General features: G+C 42.9%; 2 protein-coding genes across 2 annotated transcripts in view; both read right to left on the minus strand.

Annotated features, from left to right (window-relative positions):
* The window catches only part of LOC137407301 (ankyrin repeat, PH and SEC7 domain containing protein secG-like), a 260,223-nt gene that overhangs the window by 24,527 nt on the left and 218,990 nt on the right, over positions 1 to 16,706 (minus strand). The gene's annotated exons all lie outside the window — the stretch shown is intronic.
* LOC137406157 (galactose-3-O-sulfotransferase 3-like) overlaps positions 1 to 16,706 on the minus strand; it is a 53,826-nt gene that overhangs the window by 7,890 nt on the left and 29,230 nt on the right. Inside the window, exon 4 of the mRNA XM_068092687.1 lies at positions 15,675 to 15,895. Within this exon, the coding sequence (XP_067948788.1) occupies positions 15,675 to 15,895 (221 nt within the window). The remainder of the gene's footprint in view (positions 1 to 15,674; positions 15,896 to 16,706) is intronic.

Genomic DNA, 16,706 nt, shown 5'->3' on the forward strand with positions numbered 1-16,706 from the left:
AACCAAGGTAAGGCAACTCCTGCCATTGCAAATTATTTGCGAAGATCTCTGTTTACAGAAATCATTACAACCATTTTGTTTTATTGAGTATTAAGTGCTCAGTGCGCATAACGCAATGTTTTTGAAAAAAATTATAATTCATATAAAATTACAATTGACCATCATGATTGAAAAATGTATTTCACTTTTGCGAGTGATTATTATAAGCTTATTATAGCTATTCCTATTTATAGCTTCAATAGACTAGCATCGGTAACCTCTGTTGCCCAAGGGATGGATGCTGTCACAATTACATATTATGATATATTACATATATTATGATCATATCTTGTTATAGTATATTATTTAAATATTGAATCATGAAACGTTATAGCAGATGAATTTGAAAAAGTAAAGATATAAGAAACAAAGTAAAGCAAAAGAAAAACAAAAAAGTCCCTCAGCAATTAAAATTTAAGATTGTGATGCCACGAAAACATTAAGTCCGGCATTGGCCAGAATTTCTATCTTTGTAAGGAAGAAATCTGTGATGTTAACAAATTCTCGCGAGAGGAAAGGCTGTAAGAGTAAACTCAATACAGCTTATTTCATGTGCTAAAGCAGGCCCACTTCAAGCAATATCAGGCTAAATTGGCAACTTTAGAGCTTTTGTTTTCTATATCAACTCCCCATGATTTATATGAAGTAATCTAGCAAACTTAAAATTTCTAAATTGCTTCATATTGCTAGAAAATTGCTAGAATGCTCTCAAGACAAATTCCATGAACGTGTTTATTAAGGACAATTGCCTTTAATGCATGCAGAGACGGATGTTTGAGTTTTTATTCATATACACTGTAGATTGTGGTAAATTTATACAGAAAACTAAAGCTCTAAAATTGCCAATTTAGCTTGACATTGCTTGAAGCAGGTCTACTTGTGCAGTTGAAATAAGATGTATTGAATCTGCTTTTAGAGCCTTTTATCTTGCGAGAAAATGGTGACATCACAGGTCATCACGGAACATCACGAAACATTATGGAATATAGCGAAACAGTGCGGAATAACGCGGAATATTGCAGAATATCACGGAACATCACTGAACATCATGGAACATTACGGAACATTACGGAACATCATGGAACATCACGGAACATCATGGAACATTGCGGAACATCATGAAACATCATGGAACATTACGGAACATTACGGAACATCACGGAATAACGCAGAATATTGCAGAATATTGCAGAATATCACAGAACATCACGGAACATCACGGAACATCATGGAACGTTACGGAACATGACGGAACATCACGGAATAACGCGGAATATTGCAAAATATCACAGAACATCACGGAACATCACAGATCATCACGGAACGTCCCAAAACATTATGGAATATCGCGGAACAGTGCGGAATAACGCGGAATATTGCAGAATATCACGGAACATCACTGAACATCACAGAACATTACAGAACATTACGGAACATCACTGAACATTACGGAACATTACGGAACATTACGGAACATCATGGAACATTACGGAACATCACGGAACATCACGGAACATCATGGAACATTACGGAACATCACGGAACATCACGGAACATCATGGAACATTACGGAACATTACGGAACACCATGAAATATTACGGAACAACACGGAACATCCCTAGTGTGATACTAAAGATTGCTCGTAGTAGTAGTGCAATAGTAGAGTGTCGACCTCCAAAGTTGAATGTCATGAGTTCGAAGCCTGAACATAGCAATCTTTACAAAGCACTTTAGTTACGCCTCTCTAAGTTATTCTGTGCAATGGTTTCAAGCAGGATTACGAGATCAAAGATTCATGATATAGCAGATATATGAGGCGTGATTAGGGAACTGGTACGTATGGGTGAGTTTCTCTTATCTAAGTTATGAGGACTTGCAGCTTGGAAAATCATTTTTCTGGAGGAATGGAGCCTTTTTGTTATAATACACCAGATACTGTTTTGACCTGCCTTCTAAGATTGCGTGCAAAGAAAGCACTGAGTTTTACCTATAAACCAGAAAATAAAGGTGGTAAAGGCAATGCTAAGGATAATGGCGGCCATGTTGTTTCTATATTCCAAGTCGTTTTTGGATAAAAGTTTTTACTTTTTATTCAAAGGGACTCTTGTTTTTTTAACAATTCTATTGTTAAATTACAAGATTTTTTGTGACCATCTCAGAAAAGAGTCTAAATGACTTTCAATATGCAAAGTAATGTGGTAAGACATTGAACAAATCGTTTCACCTAGTTGACTAGCTCAAAACATTATTAAACACACAGCTAAAGTAATCTGTGTAGTTCATTGACCTCTACAACTTCTTGCCCAAATAGATGGCACCTGTTTAACAGTTCTTTCAAGAAAAAGTTATTCCGCAACCATAAAAATTACTGCAACAACTTCAAACCTTTTCCAAATAACTCTTTTAAGTTTTTGGGGCCATAATCGTTGGCTACATCTCGAGCGGATTGAAATTTTGTGTAATACAACTCTGGTATGCTTAAGCCTTTGACTTTTTACTCTTGTGAACATGAAATACTATTTCTATGTAAACTTATTTAAAACTGTTGTGTTTGCATTAGAAACAGGTTTGGTTAAATGACTCTAATAATAACAACAATAATGCTGTCTAGCAAAAAACAGAGTTTCAAGGTTTTTAAATGTTTTGAAGATATTTATTGTGGAAGTCATCTTTCTTTAAACCAAAACTACAAGTTTATGTGATCCAAGCTCTCGACTGATTGTTGCCCCTAAACAAAGATATCAGAGTTATAACAATATAAACAATGTTTGAGCTATTTATAGCCATCAATTTGCAGTAGCAGTTGCGTTTTTGAAGCTGTTTAAAATTATAGTTTTATAATAATCAACTGTTTTGCATTTCCGATTTTAGATTAAAACTCGTACACTGGCAGTCCGGTGCACCGCGAGAGAAATGTGACGCGTGCTCATTAGAATTCTAGAATTTTAACCAGCTATTAAGAGCAAGGGTTCAGCCACAAAATTTCGAGCAGTGCCGAAATGGTTCGTTTCGGCTAGAAATATCTTTGGCCGAACTTTTTACAGCTGAGAGCGACGTCGTTTTGTGTCATCTAGTTCGGTTCAGTGCTTGTGTGACCACGCCTTAATAGTAGCTTCGAAGCATTGCCACCTCACTGCCACAAACAGCGTAGTAAATGATGTACTGATGAAAATACCAAGAATATGAGCCATTTAACCAATACAGCTGATGAGAGACATTAACAAGCATGATAGATGTACTTCTAATTATGATTATTACCATTACGCATGAAGGAGATGTGTGACCATGTACAAATCAATTATAATTGTCACCACTACATACAAAGGAGGACAATACATCACAAGAACTATTCAATATTATTTCGCAGAGTGACAACAAGCACAAGCAGGGACATATATACATCAAACCATCAACCGATCGAGTATTTACAACACTTTTATATATATAGCTTATAACATCATTTATTATAGATAAAAAGGATTTTGTGAAATCCTAATATAATTATGCGTGAATTTTAATGTTATGAAAAGCGAAAAAAGTTATGCAATGACTATAGAATGCATAACATGAAATAGGAATGTCTCTTTTGCCTTATGTTAGATAGATAACTATACGTATAGCTGTCTCAAGATGAGTATTATAGCAAAAGCCATTTTTCTAATCATCTACTGATGGTTTTCAGGTTATGGCCAATCTTGTAGAAATTATCAACTTAGTCTCTTAGCTTATTGACTTGTTAGCTTATTGGGATTCCCAGCATCGTCATGGAATCCCAAAAATATGACGTCAGATATCAGCTGTGAAAAAAGAATGCTGGTTGACATCGAAATTACTAAAAATAGACATTGCAGGAATGTTGTGAGATACGCAAAAATGAACTCAGGCAGCCAATGACATTTGTCACTGATTCGAGGATGAGTATATAAGGAGCCACTGGCAGCAAGCCAAAGCATGGGGGAACTGGCAGCAAGCCAGAGAAAGGCAGAGCGCATCTGGCAGCAAGCCAAAGACAGCAACTTGGCAGCGAGCCAAGCAGCAAAAGGAACGCATAGATAGAGGCTAATATAAAGGCTGGTTCACACTATATCGTCATATCACGGCGTTGATGCCACTGTGAGGGAAACGCGTCACCAGCAGAACCGGTACCAGCGTGACGGCCAAGTGACCTCGCTCGGAGGCTGGGCCAGCAATAAGACAGGAGTAACGCGGGTCACGTAGCCACCAAACATACGGGGGGGGGGGGGGGGGGGGGGAAGCGAAACCGCAAGTGGGCGGAGCCAACAAAAATGAAGCAGATAAAAGAACAGACGCGATGGAGAGGCAGGCAGAGCAGCGCAGCTCCCTGCATATGAGAGACACTTTATCCTTATACTGTGTAATATTTATGTATGCATGACATTGTTATATTAATACAACTATATTTATTATGTAAATATGCATTGCATGCTCAGATAACAACTCAGTCTTCGTGATTACTCGGCTTGTGGGAAACCGTGAAAGTGGCACGGTAAAATCCACATCACTGGTGGCAGCAGTGGGATACTTAGCCCAAATCCACAACAACCGAGTAAGCACTACAACAGTGGTTCCCAACCTGGGGGGAATTCCCCCCAGGGGGGAATTTGGCATTTTAAAGGGAGAATTTTAGTTTTTATAATTTTGCATTTTGTGAACGCGCTTTTAAACCATAACTGCCACGAACAGCTTTTATCGTAATTACTAGGTAAATCAGACACGCTGATTTTGATTTTGTAATCAAAATAAAGATTAGGCTACTAACTTTCAGGGTAATGAAGGATTTTTTATAGCGTTTTAATATCGGTCTCGAAAACAACACAATCGGCATAACAAGCTCCGCCCATAAATATGTGACGTAACCTAGCTTTTTAGGAAAAGAAGTTACGTAGGGATGTTTAGACCGATTTAGAATAATAGAGATGGGTGTTTTAAAATCCATTAGTATCTAAATTCATCCTTAAAAATAATATCAGTCTTTTCAGAAAGATAGATAAGCTATTTAGCATTGCATATTTAAAAAGCGCGATAACAATGCTAACTTGTGATAAAACCGCGCTTTTTGAGCTCATTTTTCTTGGCGTCCAGCCCATTCAAACGTCATGTAACAAGACGCGAGCAATTTTAAATAGTTTATATCCCTTTCATAAAAAAACTGAAATTATTTTACATGCTGGATTTAGATAATAATGGGTTTTAAGACACCCATCTCTATTATTCTAAATCGGACTAAACATTCCTAACTTCCGTTTCTGAAAAAAGCTAGGTTTCGTCACATATTTATGGGCAGAGCTTGTAATGCCGATTGTGTTGTTTTCGAAACGGATATTGAAACGCTTTAAAAAAGCCTAAATGACTTTGAAGGTTAGCGGACTAATCTTTATTTTGAGTACAAAATCGGAATCAGCGTGTCTGATTTACCTAGTAATTACGATAAAAGTTGTTCGGGACAGTTATGGTTTAAGCCTTAACAAAATCCTAGATGTGTTTTCTGTTCTCATTCCTCTTTTATCACAAGTATATTCTGGCTTGGGTAGTAGATCAAGTACATTTTACTGTACATTCATTGTAATACAGTCTGCATGTAGGTACTGTAAATGTAATAATCTTTGCCAACAATTTGGAAAAATTCCAATAAACCAGCTTGACTTTAATTAATGACCTTAGTAACTAAGGTCAAACTAAGGCTTAGTTTGAAAGTATGCTGCTCACAGTGCACATGTATTTGACAAGGACACACCCATTTATCAACTACTGCATTACATGTAAAAGAAAAAATCTGTAAGATTCTTTGTACAAGTATAATTACATATATGCTCCCATTATTGTTTCCTACTATCACTCATGTTATGACTTACTTGCTTTTTTGCAAATAAGTCACATAATCATGCATCTATAGTATTAAATCAAATAAAACACATTCATACAGTCACAGAGGATTATTATTATTATACAAAGAGATACTAGGTCGTTTATAATATTTTTCAGCCGCCGCTTTATTTTTACAACCATTAATTAGTGCATGATGTCAAAGCCAAAGAAACGAACCTACACTGAGAGTTACTTGGATCATGGGTATTCGTATCTTATGAAAAACGGTCTTCGGCTTCCGCAATGTGTGATATGCCTGAAAACTTTCTCAAATGTCTCCATGAAACCATTTCAGTTGAAGCAACACTCACACAAAAATTCACCCCGCACTAGCTGAGAACGACCGGGATTACTTTTGGTCCAAAGAGCGGCAAGTAAAGAGAAGTAGACTTGATGCAAGTGGAGACCTCTATGCTCATAGTAATGCACTTATTACAGCTTCATACGCTGTTTCCTACCGTATTGCTCAGTGTAAAAAGCCACATACAATAGGAGAGACCCTGATCAAGCCATGTATGTTAGACTGCGCTTCAATAGTACTTGGAAAACCAGCGGGGCAAAACTTTCAAGACCTCCCAACATCCAACAACACTGTGAAGCGACGCATTGATGATATTGCGGCAAATATTGAAGAGAAAGTAATTGCTAAGATTAAAGCATCCCCATTTTGGGCCGTACAATTTGATGATTCAACTGATGTTGCCAGTCTTTCCCAGCTATTGGTGTATGGTAGATATGTGCAGGACACATGAGTTTCTGTTTTGTCAGCCCTTGCTTAGAACAACTTCAGCAAGGGATGTGTTGAAAATAGTTGAAAATTTCCTTAAAAAGGCCAAGTTAGGTTGGGAGAATAAATGTAATAAGTTAATAAGTGTTGGAGCACTGATGGAGCGCCTGCTATGTTATGCACTGATGGAGCACCTGCTATGTTATGCACTCGTGGAGCACATGCTATGTTAGAATGTAGATCAGGCTTTGTAAAACAGATCAAGCAGAAGAACCCTGATATAGAAGGAGTGCATTGCTTCATTCACCATGAAGCATTGGCATCAAAATCTCTTCCACAAGCGTTGAAATCAAACTTAGATGTGAACATAAAAGTTGTGAATTACATCAAAGCATCAACATTAAATACCAGATTGTTCTCAGCACTATTCTCAGAAAGTGATGTCGTGTTTGCAACTTTGTTATATCATACTGAAGTGAGGTGGTTATCCAAGGGAAAGATGTTAGGCAGGCTCTTCGAGCTACGTCCAAGGTTATGAAATTTCATGAATGTAAAGGCCAACATGAACTTTTAGCAGCCATGAAAGCTGATAGCTATGTATTTGAAAGTGAATACCTGGTTGATACATTTGCCTCGCTAAACAAGTTGAACTTAAAGTTACAAGGGAGCAATCATCATTTCCTTGCCTTTCATGACAGCATTGATGCTTTCAAAGCAAAGCTAGTACTTTGGCATACACAAACCTGCACTGGGAACACGGTATCTTTTCCCACACTCACTGAATTATTGGAAGACAAAACCTGCACTTGGTTGTCTAGTGGCAACCATTACGGAACACCTGTCTGATCTCATAACAGAATTTGGATGCTACTTCCCTGAGTTACCTTTAGAAAAAAAGAAGATGCTCAACATCACACAAAATCCATTTCAACGTGCTGTTGAAGAAATTCCAGAGAAGCTACAATAGGAGTTTGTTAAGTTGGTCAACATTTCTGCACTGAAAGATGATTTCAGATCAATGTCTATTGACCAGTTTTGGCTCTCAGCAAGAAACATTTCTTTACTCATTGCTGAAAAGGCAATAAAGTTTCTGATGCCATTTAGCTGTACCTATCTACGCGAAATAAGATTTTCATCAATGCTGCACCTTAAAAATAAGAAAAGAAATCGACTTGACCTTGAGAGTGACTTGAGATGCGCATTATAAAAAACAAAACCTGATTTGTGTAAACTTGCACAGAGGCATCAGCAGGAGCGGGCTCATTAAAATTCACAATCTCACCCCACACCCGTTGAGTGTACCGGAATAACAGTAATGTCGACGTGATTTATTACTATATATGCTACTCTCAGTTATTTAACAAATAAATACATGTATATATGCTGTTGACCTACATATATGTACCTGTTTAGCCTTTTCAGTGAATACAATGTAGGATAGGTTTACACTTCACATTTTCTAGGGGGGAATTTGTATTTGAAAATTTTGCAAAAGGGTAACAGCAAAAAAAGGTTGGAAACCACTGCACTACAAGAAGCAAACCTGATCTCGGCTGCCGACCTTGCTTATAAAGCATCGATCGAGCACACCGGGGTTAGCTAGCACTCGGCTGGAAAAAGCACACCGGATCTGGCTGCTGATTTTGCTGTAGCATCGCTCGGACACACTGGATTGGTGAAGGCTTCGGAATAAGAAGAAATTACCGAGATGTTATTTCCTGCTATTGGTCGACCGTGCTGATGCACGCAGTCGGTTCCCAATAATAGGCATACTCTCGGCTAAGAAAAAACAACGAGACGTTATTCCCTGCTACTGGCAGACTGTGCTGAGGCACGCAGTCGACCCCCAGTAAACAGGCATACTCTCGAACAAGATGCAAAGGAGAGCGCGGAGCACAGAGCGTGGCACTGACCGATTTGCCGAAGTATTGGAGCGCCTAGCAATGGCCACACAAACTGAGGCCCCCAGGCCACAGTTCAAGGCCCCTCAGTACAACGGGACCGGCGACGTGTAGTATTTCATCCGCTGGTTCCGAGAGGTGGCGGAGGCCAACCGATGAACGAATGGAGTCAGCCTGTTGTATCTGAGAGAGGCACTCCGAGAGGATGCCGAGAACTGCGGAGAGGCAGGCGAGGTGGGAGCCATCTTTGAGATGCTCCGGGTTCGGTTTGGTCTCTTCTCTCGACAGGCAAGGACTCGGCTAAACAGCCTTTGGAAGACGGCGGCTGCCTTGCTACAGGAGCACGCCTGTCAAGTAAAACGCCTGGTTAAGGTGGCCTACGGGGACTTGCCGGTACATTACCAGGCTGATATGGCAAAAAAATTATTTTGCAACTCGCTTAATGACACTAATCTGCAGCAGCATCTGCTGGCTGTGCCCACGGTGACCTTAACAGACGATGTGCAAGTCAGCACAGAATTTTGCAGATCTGGCCGGAAAGGATGAACCAGCAGAGGTGCGAAGCGTCGAGGAGCCCGCCGGAGACCAGGCCGCGGTGGTTCAGGATGCCACGCTGGACCAACTAACTCAATTGGTCCAACTCCTCGCCCATCAAGTACAGAAGATTACGGAGGAACACACACCCTGTGAAGATGTTCCCATAAAGCCACCCTTGCAATGTTGGGGGCGTAGGAAGATAGGGCACATTCGAAAGGGGTGCCCTCGAGATAGACCCACTGTTTCGGGAAATATGAAGGGGCCGCAGCAGTAGAGCCAACTACTGCCTGCACCGAGGCCCCGAAGTCTCCACCACTCGGCAAATACCAGCGGGCGAGACCCGGTCACTCCGGTCGGGCCTCGGCTCCTAGAAGCCGACAGGAAGGAGGACCTACTCTAGGACAGTGAAGATAGGACAGGCTGGGTCGTGCTGTGCCACCCTCATGGCCAGACCAGCCCGGACTTGTCCCTCTTCAGAACTATTATGAGTCTTTGGGAGGATTGGACCCAACTCCTGTCCACAAAGAAGAAGCGACAGACCCCGGTGCCCCCCAAACACCGGAGAAGTCGAAAACCGAGAAACCCAGGGAAACAGGAGAAGCAGCTAGCCAAACCTGTCGGTATCCCTGCAATCCGGTGGGAAAACACAAGAACGAGTTCCCACTTGAGGGACCTCGGATGCCCCTGTAAGGCGGATCAAAGTAAAGGGCCCTCTTCGCCCGGTGAGAAGCGTGCCTTAAAGGTGGCAGTGCTCACCCCCAGCAAAGCACCGGAACCCTCCTTGCGGACATCCCAGGGCTCGGGCCCAGGAGTATCCAGACCTGTTGCAGGTACTTGTAATGGCGCCGAGCTGATCAGAGCCCCGGCACTGAGCCGGCCTCACTTCACGAGCTACTTCCTTCCAGGTAACGTGGAGAGGAAGCCCGCCCAGTGTCTGATCGACACAGGGTGTACCACGAACCTCCTAAGTAAACAGGTGTTTGATAAGCTCTTTCCGGCCACGATGAGCTTGTTGGAAAAGAGTGACAGCCACGGTCTCATGGCCGATGGGACCTGGCTGACATTCTACGGGGTTGTACGCCAGCCAGTACGACTCCGGGACATAAATACCGAGAAAGTCTTTGTGGTGAGTCAGATAAGCGAGGACGCTATCTTAGGGATGCCCTTCCTGGTGGCTCACTAGTGCGCAATAAGCTTCGAGCAGCCCGTCGTGACCGTGCAGGGTCATCTCTTGACGAGCACGGATCGACAGAGCCGGATGCTTCTGAGTAAAGTTCAAATAGTGCGCGACGTGGTAGTACTCGCCAGGACGGATATGACAGTGCCTTGCCGAGTCACCACGGAAAATCACTGCACGCTTGAATTAATAGAGAGTTGCCTCGTTGGACCGCTCCTGGCTGCCAGCTTAAACTGGCCTGAGCCAAAGGGAGGCGTGACAGCTAGGTGTGTCAACCTCATGAACCAACCCTATCACTTGCGGACAGGGTCGGTCGTCGGCAGCTACACAGGAGTAGAGGACCATCAGGTGAATGACGAACCACCTTCCACCAGATCTGGGCCCGCCTTGGGAGGCGTGGAAGCGATGCCGGGTGTAAAGGTGCCAGCCCACTTGAAGGGTCTCTACGTGTCTGCCGGGAAGAACTGCCAAGGGCCGGACCAGCTGGCACGGCTGGGGCAGCTACTGGTGCGTTATCAGCACACTTTTAGCAGGGGAGACAAGGATGTGGGCCGTACCTCCGAGGTGGAGCACTCCATTCCACTGAAGAAAGGTACTCGCCCCATCCGACAGCCACCCCACTCGCTGGGACCGGAAAAGAAGCATATGCCAAACGGCAGGTACAAGAGCTGCTGGACAGGGGGTTAATCGAGCCAGCCGGGGGAGCTTAGAGCTCCCCGGTAGTATTAGTCCAAATAAAAGACGGAAAATGGCAGTTCTGTGTTGACTACCGGCAACTTAACGCCATGACCACACAGGAAGCCTACCTCCTCCTCCGGATCAACAGCCTTGATGCCTTTTCTGGCAGCCATTATTTTAGCACACTCGACCTGGTGAGCGGGTATTGGCAGGTACCCCTGGACGCAGATGCGCAGGAAAAGTCCACCTTCACAACCTGATCTGGGCTCTGGAAATGAAAAGTGCTGCCATTTGGTCTGACCTCGGCACTGGCCACATTCTAGCGGCTTATGGAGCGGGTCCTGCGCAAGCTGCACTGGAAAACACTATTGCTATACCTGGATGACATCATCGTCGTCGGCCCGGACTTTGATACCCTTTTGCAACGGCTGAAGGAGGTATTGCAGTGCTTGAAGGGAGCTGGACTAAAGCTCAAGCCTTCCAAGTGCAAGCTCCTGCAGCCACGAGTTTGGTACTTGGGACATGTAGTCAGCGAGGAAGGGGTGGCCACCGACCCAGAAAAGACCCAGGCAGTCTAGCAATAGCCGAATCCCAGGGGTCTGCGCGAGCTACAAGGCTTCCTGGGTACCGTGCGATACTAGCGACAGTACGTGCCCGACTTCACTGACACAGCCCGTCCGTTGAACCGACTCACCAGCAAGGGGGAGGCCTGGTCTTGGGGCTAAAAGGAGCAAGAGGCCTTTGACAAGTTAAAGGAGGCGCTGTCCTCAGCCCCCGTACTGTGTTACCCAGACCCAACGCAGCCGTATATACTGGACACGGGCGCTAGTAATTGCGGAGTCGGTGCAGTGTTGTCCCAGGTACAAGGGGGAGTTGAACGAGTCATCGCATATTTCAGCAAGACACTGAATCCGGCAGAGCGGAATTACTGTGTGACTCGAAGGGAACTGCTTGCCGTGGTGAAGGCCGAAAAGCACTTCCGGCTTTACCTCTATGGGCGCCAGTTCCTTTTCCATACAGATCACGCATCCCTCCAATGGCTGTGTCGATGCAAGGAGCCTTCCAACCAAGTGGCCAGATAGTTGGAGATCTTTGCCAAATTCCAGTTTACCCTGGAACACAAGGCCGGCTTCCGACACGGCAACGCAGATGGGCTCAGTCAACAGACCTGCGAAGATTGCCGACAATGCGAGCTGATTGAGTTACGGGATGGAGGACCAGCCCACAGAGAGTTGGCCCTGGAGAACCAACCAGGAAAGAACCCGAGTCTTGACCCGAGAATCGCCGGTACCGCGCACGAGACGGTCAGTCATTCGAGCCCGCCTCTGCCCCTAGAGGCATTGAGGTCCAGCCCGAGGTTGGCCGAGGCCACCTCGGGACTTTGTGGGACGGCTCGGATAAGCACCAGATAAACCCCCACAGGAGATTTGGCATTCATGCAGGCTGCCGGACGTGGACCAGTGGCCTCAATGTACCTCTCTATGCAGCAGGCAATGGAATTAACTCCCAAGCAATTGAAATTGGGCGGATTCGAGCTGCGGCAGCTACACCGCATTTGCCCATTCCTCCGACTGCAGAATGGGGTACTGGAGGCACGTACTGCTCCACACGGCCAGCCAAGATGGTGCTCGGTCTGCTCCCCACCAGTCCGAGAAACAGCCGTTTGGCAGACTCATGCCCTGGCTCACTCTGAGGTGAGAAGAACAGTCTGCCGGCTCCGGCTAACCTGGTATTGGCCAGGTATGACAGCCATGGTGAGAAAAATGGTTAGGTGCTGTGAGGTCTGCCAGGCGTCTAAGCACAGTGGCAACAAGGGAGCAGGTAGCCGGCAGAAGTTATACGCAGGTCGCCCCTGGTAAAAGGTAGCAGTGGACCTAGTTGGACCAATGCCGGAGACACCAAGAGAGAATCAGTGGATCCTGGTGCTAACAGACCATTTCACTCGGTGGCAGGATGAACTGGCCCTCCCGGATGCCACAGCGCCTGTAGTTGCCAATGCGCTAGACGAGTGAGTATTTTGCTACATAGGCTTTCCGGAGCAAATACATATGGACCAAGGGACACAGTTCGAGAGCCAACTGATGGAAGAACTGTGCCTGCTATGGCGAGTGGAAAAAACGCGCACCACACCGTACCACCTCAGGCTAACGGCATTGTGGAGAGAAACAACCGGCAACTGGGAGACTTGCTACGAGCGCTTCTGCTAAAACAAGGACAGGAGGAGTGAGACATACTGCTGCCCCAGCTAATGTAGGCCTACAGGGGTATGCCACAATCTGTTATGAGCGAAACAGCAAACCTGCTGAGGTTTGGCCAAGAGTTACGCCTCCCTGACCTGTTGGAAATCAGCTCGCCTCCGCTGGAGGAGCGGCCTTCCCACCAGTACGTGCAGGAAACACAGAAAATGTTAAAAGCGGCTCACGAGATACTGAGGGAGCCCCAACAGGCGGTGAGACAGGAGGACCAGGAAGAGCCACCCCTATACGCTCCAGGAGAGTGGGTGTGGCTTCGGAGCAAGCACCGGCGAAGGGGAGAAAACCCCAAATAACAGGCCAAATACGTGGGTCCTTTTAAAATTATAAAGGCTTGGGCAAACCATTCCTATTTGGTCGAGAGACATGGCCAGTCCTCTATCTAAAATGATGGCCGGCTCAAGCCTTACTATGCCTGCGAAGAAAAGCTAGGCTAAGCACCAGCTACACTAGAGCCACAACGCGGCCCAAACATGAAAGGGGCCCGCGCAAAAAGGCAGGAGAGGAACTGCCAGCTCAAACTGGAGCTGGCAAGAAGGCAAGCAGAAAGCTTTTGCAGTTGAAATAAGATGTATTGAATCTGCTTTTAGAGCCTTTTATCTTGCGAGAAAATGGTGACATCACAGGTCATCACGGAACATCACGAAACATTAAGGAACATCACGGAATAACGCGGAATATTGCAGAATATCACAGAACATCACAGAACATCACGGAACATCACTGCACATCATGGAACATTACGGAACATTACGGAACATCATGGAACATCACGGAACATCACTGAACATCACGGAACATTACGGAACATTACGGAACATCATGGAACATCACGGAACATCACGGAACATCACGGAACATTACGGAACATCATGGAATATCACGGAACAACACGGAACATCACTAGTGTGATACTAAAAATTGCTCGTAGCAGTAGCTCAAGTAGTAGAGTGTCGACCTCCAAAGTTGAATGTCATGAGTTGGAAGCCTGAACATAGCAATCTTTATAAAGCACTTTAGTTACAGCCTCTCTAAGTTATTCTGTGCAATGGTTTCAAGCAGGATTACGAGATCAAAGATTCATGATATAGCAGATATATGAGGCGTGATTAGGGAACAGATACGTAAGGGTGAGTTTCTCTTATCTGAGTTATAAGGACTTGCAGCTTGGAAAATCATTTTTCTGGAGGGGTGGAGCCTTTTTGTTATAATATACCGGTCACTGCTTTGACCTGCCTTCTAGAATTGCGTGCAAAGAAAGCACTGAGTTTTACCTATAAACCAGAAAATAAAGGTGGTAAAGGCAATGCTAAGGATAAGGGCGGCCATGTTGTTTCTATATTCCAAGTCGTTTTTGAATAAGAGTTTTTAATTTTTACGCGAAGGGACTCTTGTTTTTTTTAACAATTCTATTGTTAAATTACAAGATCTTTTGTGACCATCTCAGAGAAGAGTATAAATGATTTTCAATTGGCAAAGTAATGTGGTAATTATTAAGACATCGAACAAATCGTTTCACCTAGTTGACTAGCTCAAAACATTATTAAACACACAGCTAAAGTAATCTGTGTAGTTCATTGACCTCTACAACTTCTTGCCCAAATAGATGGCACCTGTTTAACAGTTCTTTCAAGAAAAAGTTATTCCGCAACCATAAAAATTACTGCGACAACTTCAAACCTTTTCCAAATAACTCTTTTAAGTTTTTGGGGCCATAATCATTGGCTACATCTCGAGCGGATTGAAATTTTGTGTAATACAACACTGGTATGCTTAAGCCTTTGACTTTTTACTTTTGTGACAATGAAATACTATTTCTATGTAAACTTATTTAAAACTGTTGTGTTTGCATTAGAAACAGGTTTGGTTAAATGACTCTAATAATAACAACAATAATGCTGTCTCGCAAAAAACAGAGTTTCAAGGTTTTTAAATGTTTTGAAGATATTTATTGTGGAAGTCATCTTTCTTTAAACCAAAACTACAGGTTTATGTGATCCAAGCTCTCGACTGATTGTTGCCCCTAAACAAAGATATCAGAATTATAACAATATAAACAATGTTTTAGTTATTTATAGCCATCAATTTGCAGTAGCAGTTGCGTTTTTGAAGCTGTTTAAAATTATAGTTTTATAATAATCAATAATTAATAAATTCTATGATCAGGCTTTGAACAAATATGCACCACAGGAAAGCTATATTTGGCCGCTATTTAGCAATTGTAGTTCTGTGTGTTTGTAGACATCAAACAATACTGCAAAGTCTGATAATTAAATATTGACCGCAACAGCAGAATCTTTGGGAAATTTGGGTTGTTAACAAAGAAAATCCTCAAAATTAAAACATTTTGATTAAAATAAGCCGTAGCTTTGTCAAAAATATAGGCAACCTTACTCGAGATACAGCAGTTTTTACTAACAAAAAAGCTAGTTTTACTAAAATTGTAACTAGTTTTACAAAAAACATGAAGCCTTACCAGAGGTCCAGGTTTGGTGTAATGAAATCGATTTCTAATCTCGCCGGGACCAGCACTTGTGAAAAATCTGACAGCCGATTTAAACCAGGAAATAGGTTCCCTGACAAGTGCTATGTGTTTGTAACCAGGCTTCATAAACCTCTGCAAAAAGCTCTTGTTGTAAAGAGCATGGTTTACCAGTGCGTCGGCTTTTTCTTCCTTTCTTGGTCCAATTGTCCAACCTGAGATAAATATACAAGTAGCTGTTTTTACAAAAGGTCAAACGATGCTATCAAATAATTACTAAACATTCCACTAACATCAAAAAATGTTATTTTCAATTTTGTTTGCGGCTCTTAGTCTAGATTTTAATTAAATTAATTAGCTTTTACTTGCATTTAAAAATGAACTTCCACCAAATTTTAGTTGACTTTATCAGAAAGTACTGGTAAGTTTTCATTATTTGCAATTGCTTTTGATGTTTGAGGTTATTAGGCTGCAAGGATGTTTTAAGATTAAAATCTACAAAAATTCATCATGGTTAAAACGCTCAGATCAAGCAAAAGTGTGATTATAACAGCGAGACAGTAGAGCAGCAGAGACTGACAGAATGGAGACGCGTAATGCTGGAACTTGTACATAATAGTGGATATCAACTATAGCAATGATAACAACTAGTGACATCATTGAAACTTGTACACAATAGTGGATATCAACTATAGCAATGATAACAACTAGTGACATCATTGAAACTTGTACACAATAGTGGATATCAACTATAGCAATGATAACAACTAGTGACATCATTGAAACTTGTACACAATAGTGGATATCAACTATAGCAATGATAACAACTAGTGACATCATTGAAACTTGTACACAATAGTGGATATCAACTATAACAATGATAACAACTAGTGACATCATTGAAACTTGTACACAATAGTGGATATCAACTATAACAATGATAACAACTAGTGACATGATATTGCACATTTTTTTTTTTGAGCATTTTAATCACAATAAAGTTTTAATTGTTTTTGTCAACTTTAT

Source organism: Watersipora subatra, chromosome 10, assembly GCF_963576615.1.
Source record: "Watersipora subatra chromosome 10, tzWatSuba1.1, whole genome shotgun sequence".
NCBI lineage: Eukaryota > Metazoa > Bryozoa > Gymnolaemata > Cheilostomatida > Watersiporidae > Watersipora > Watersipora subatra.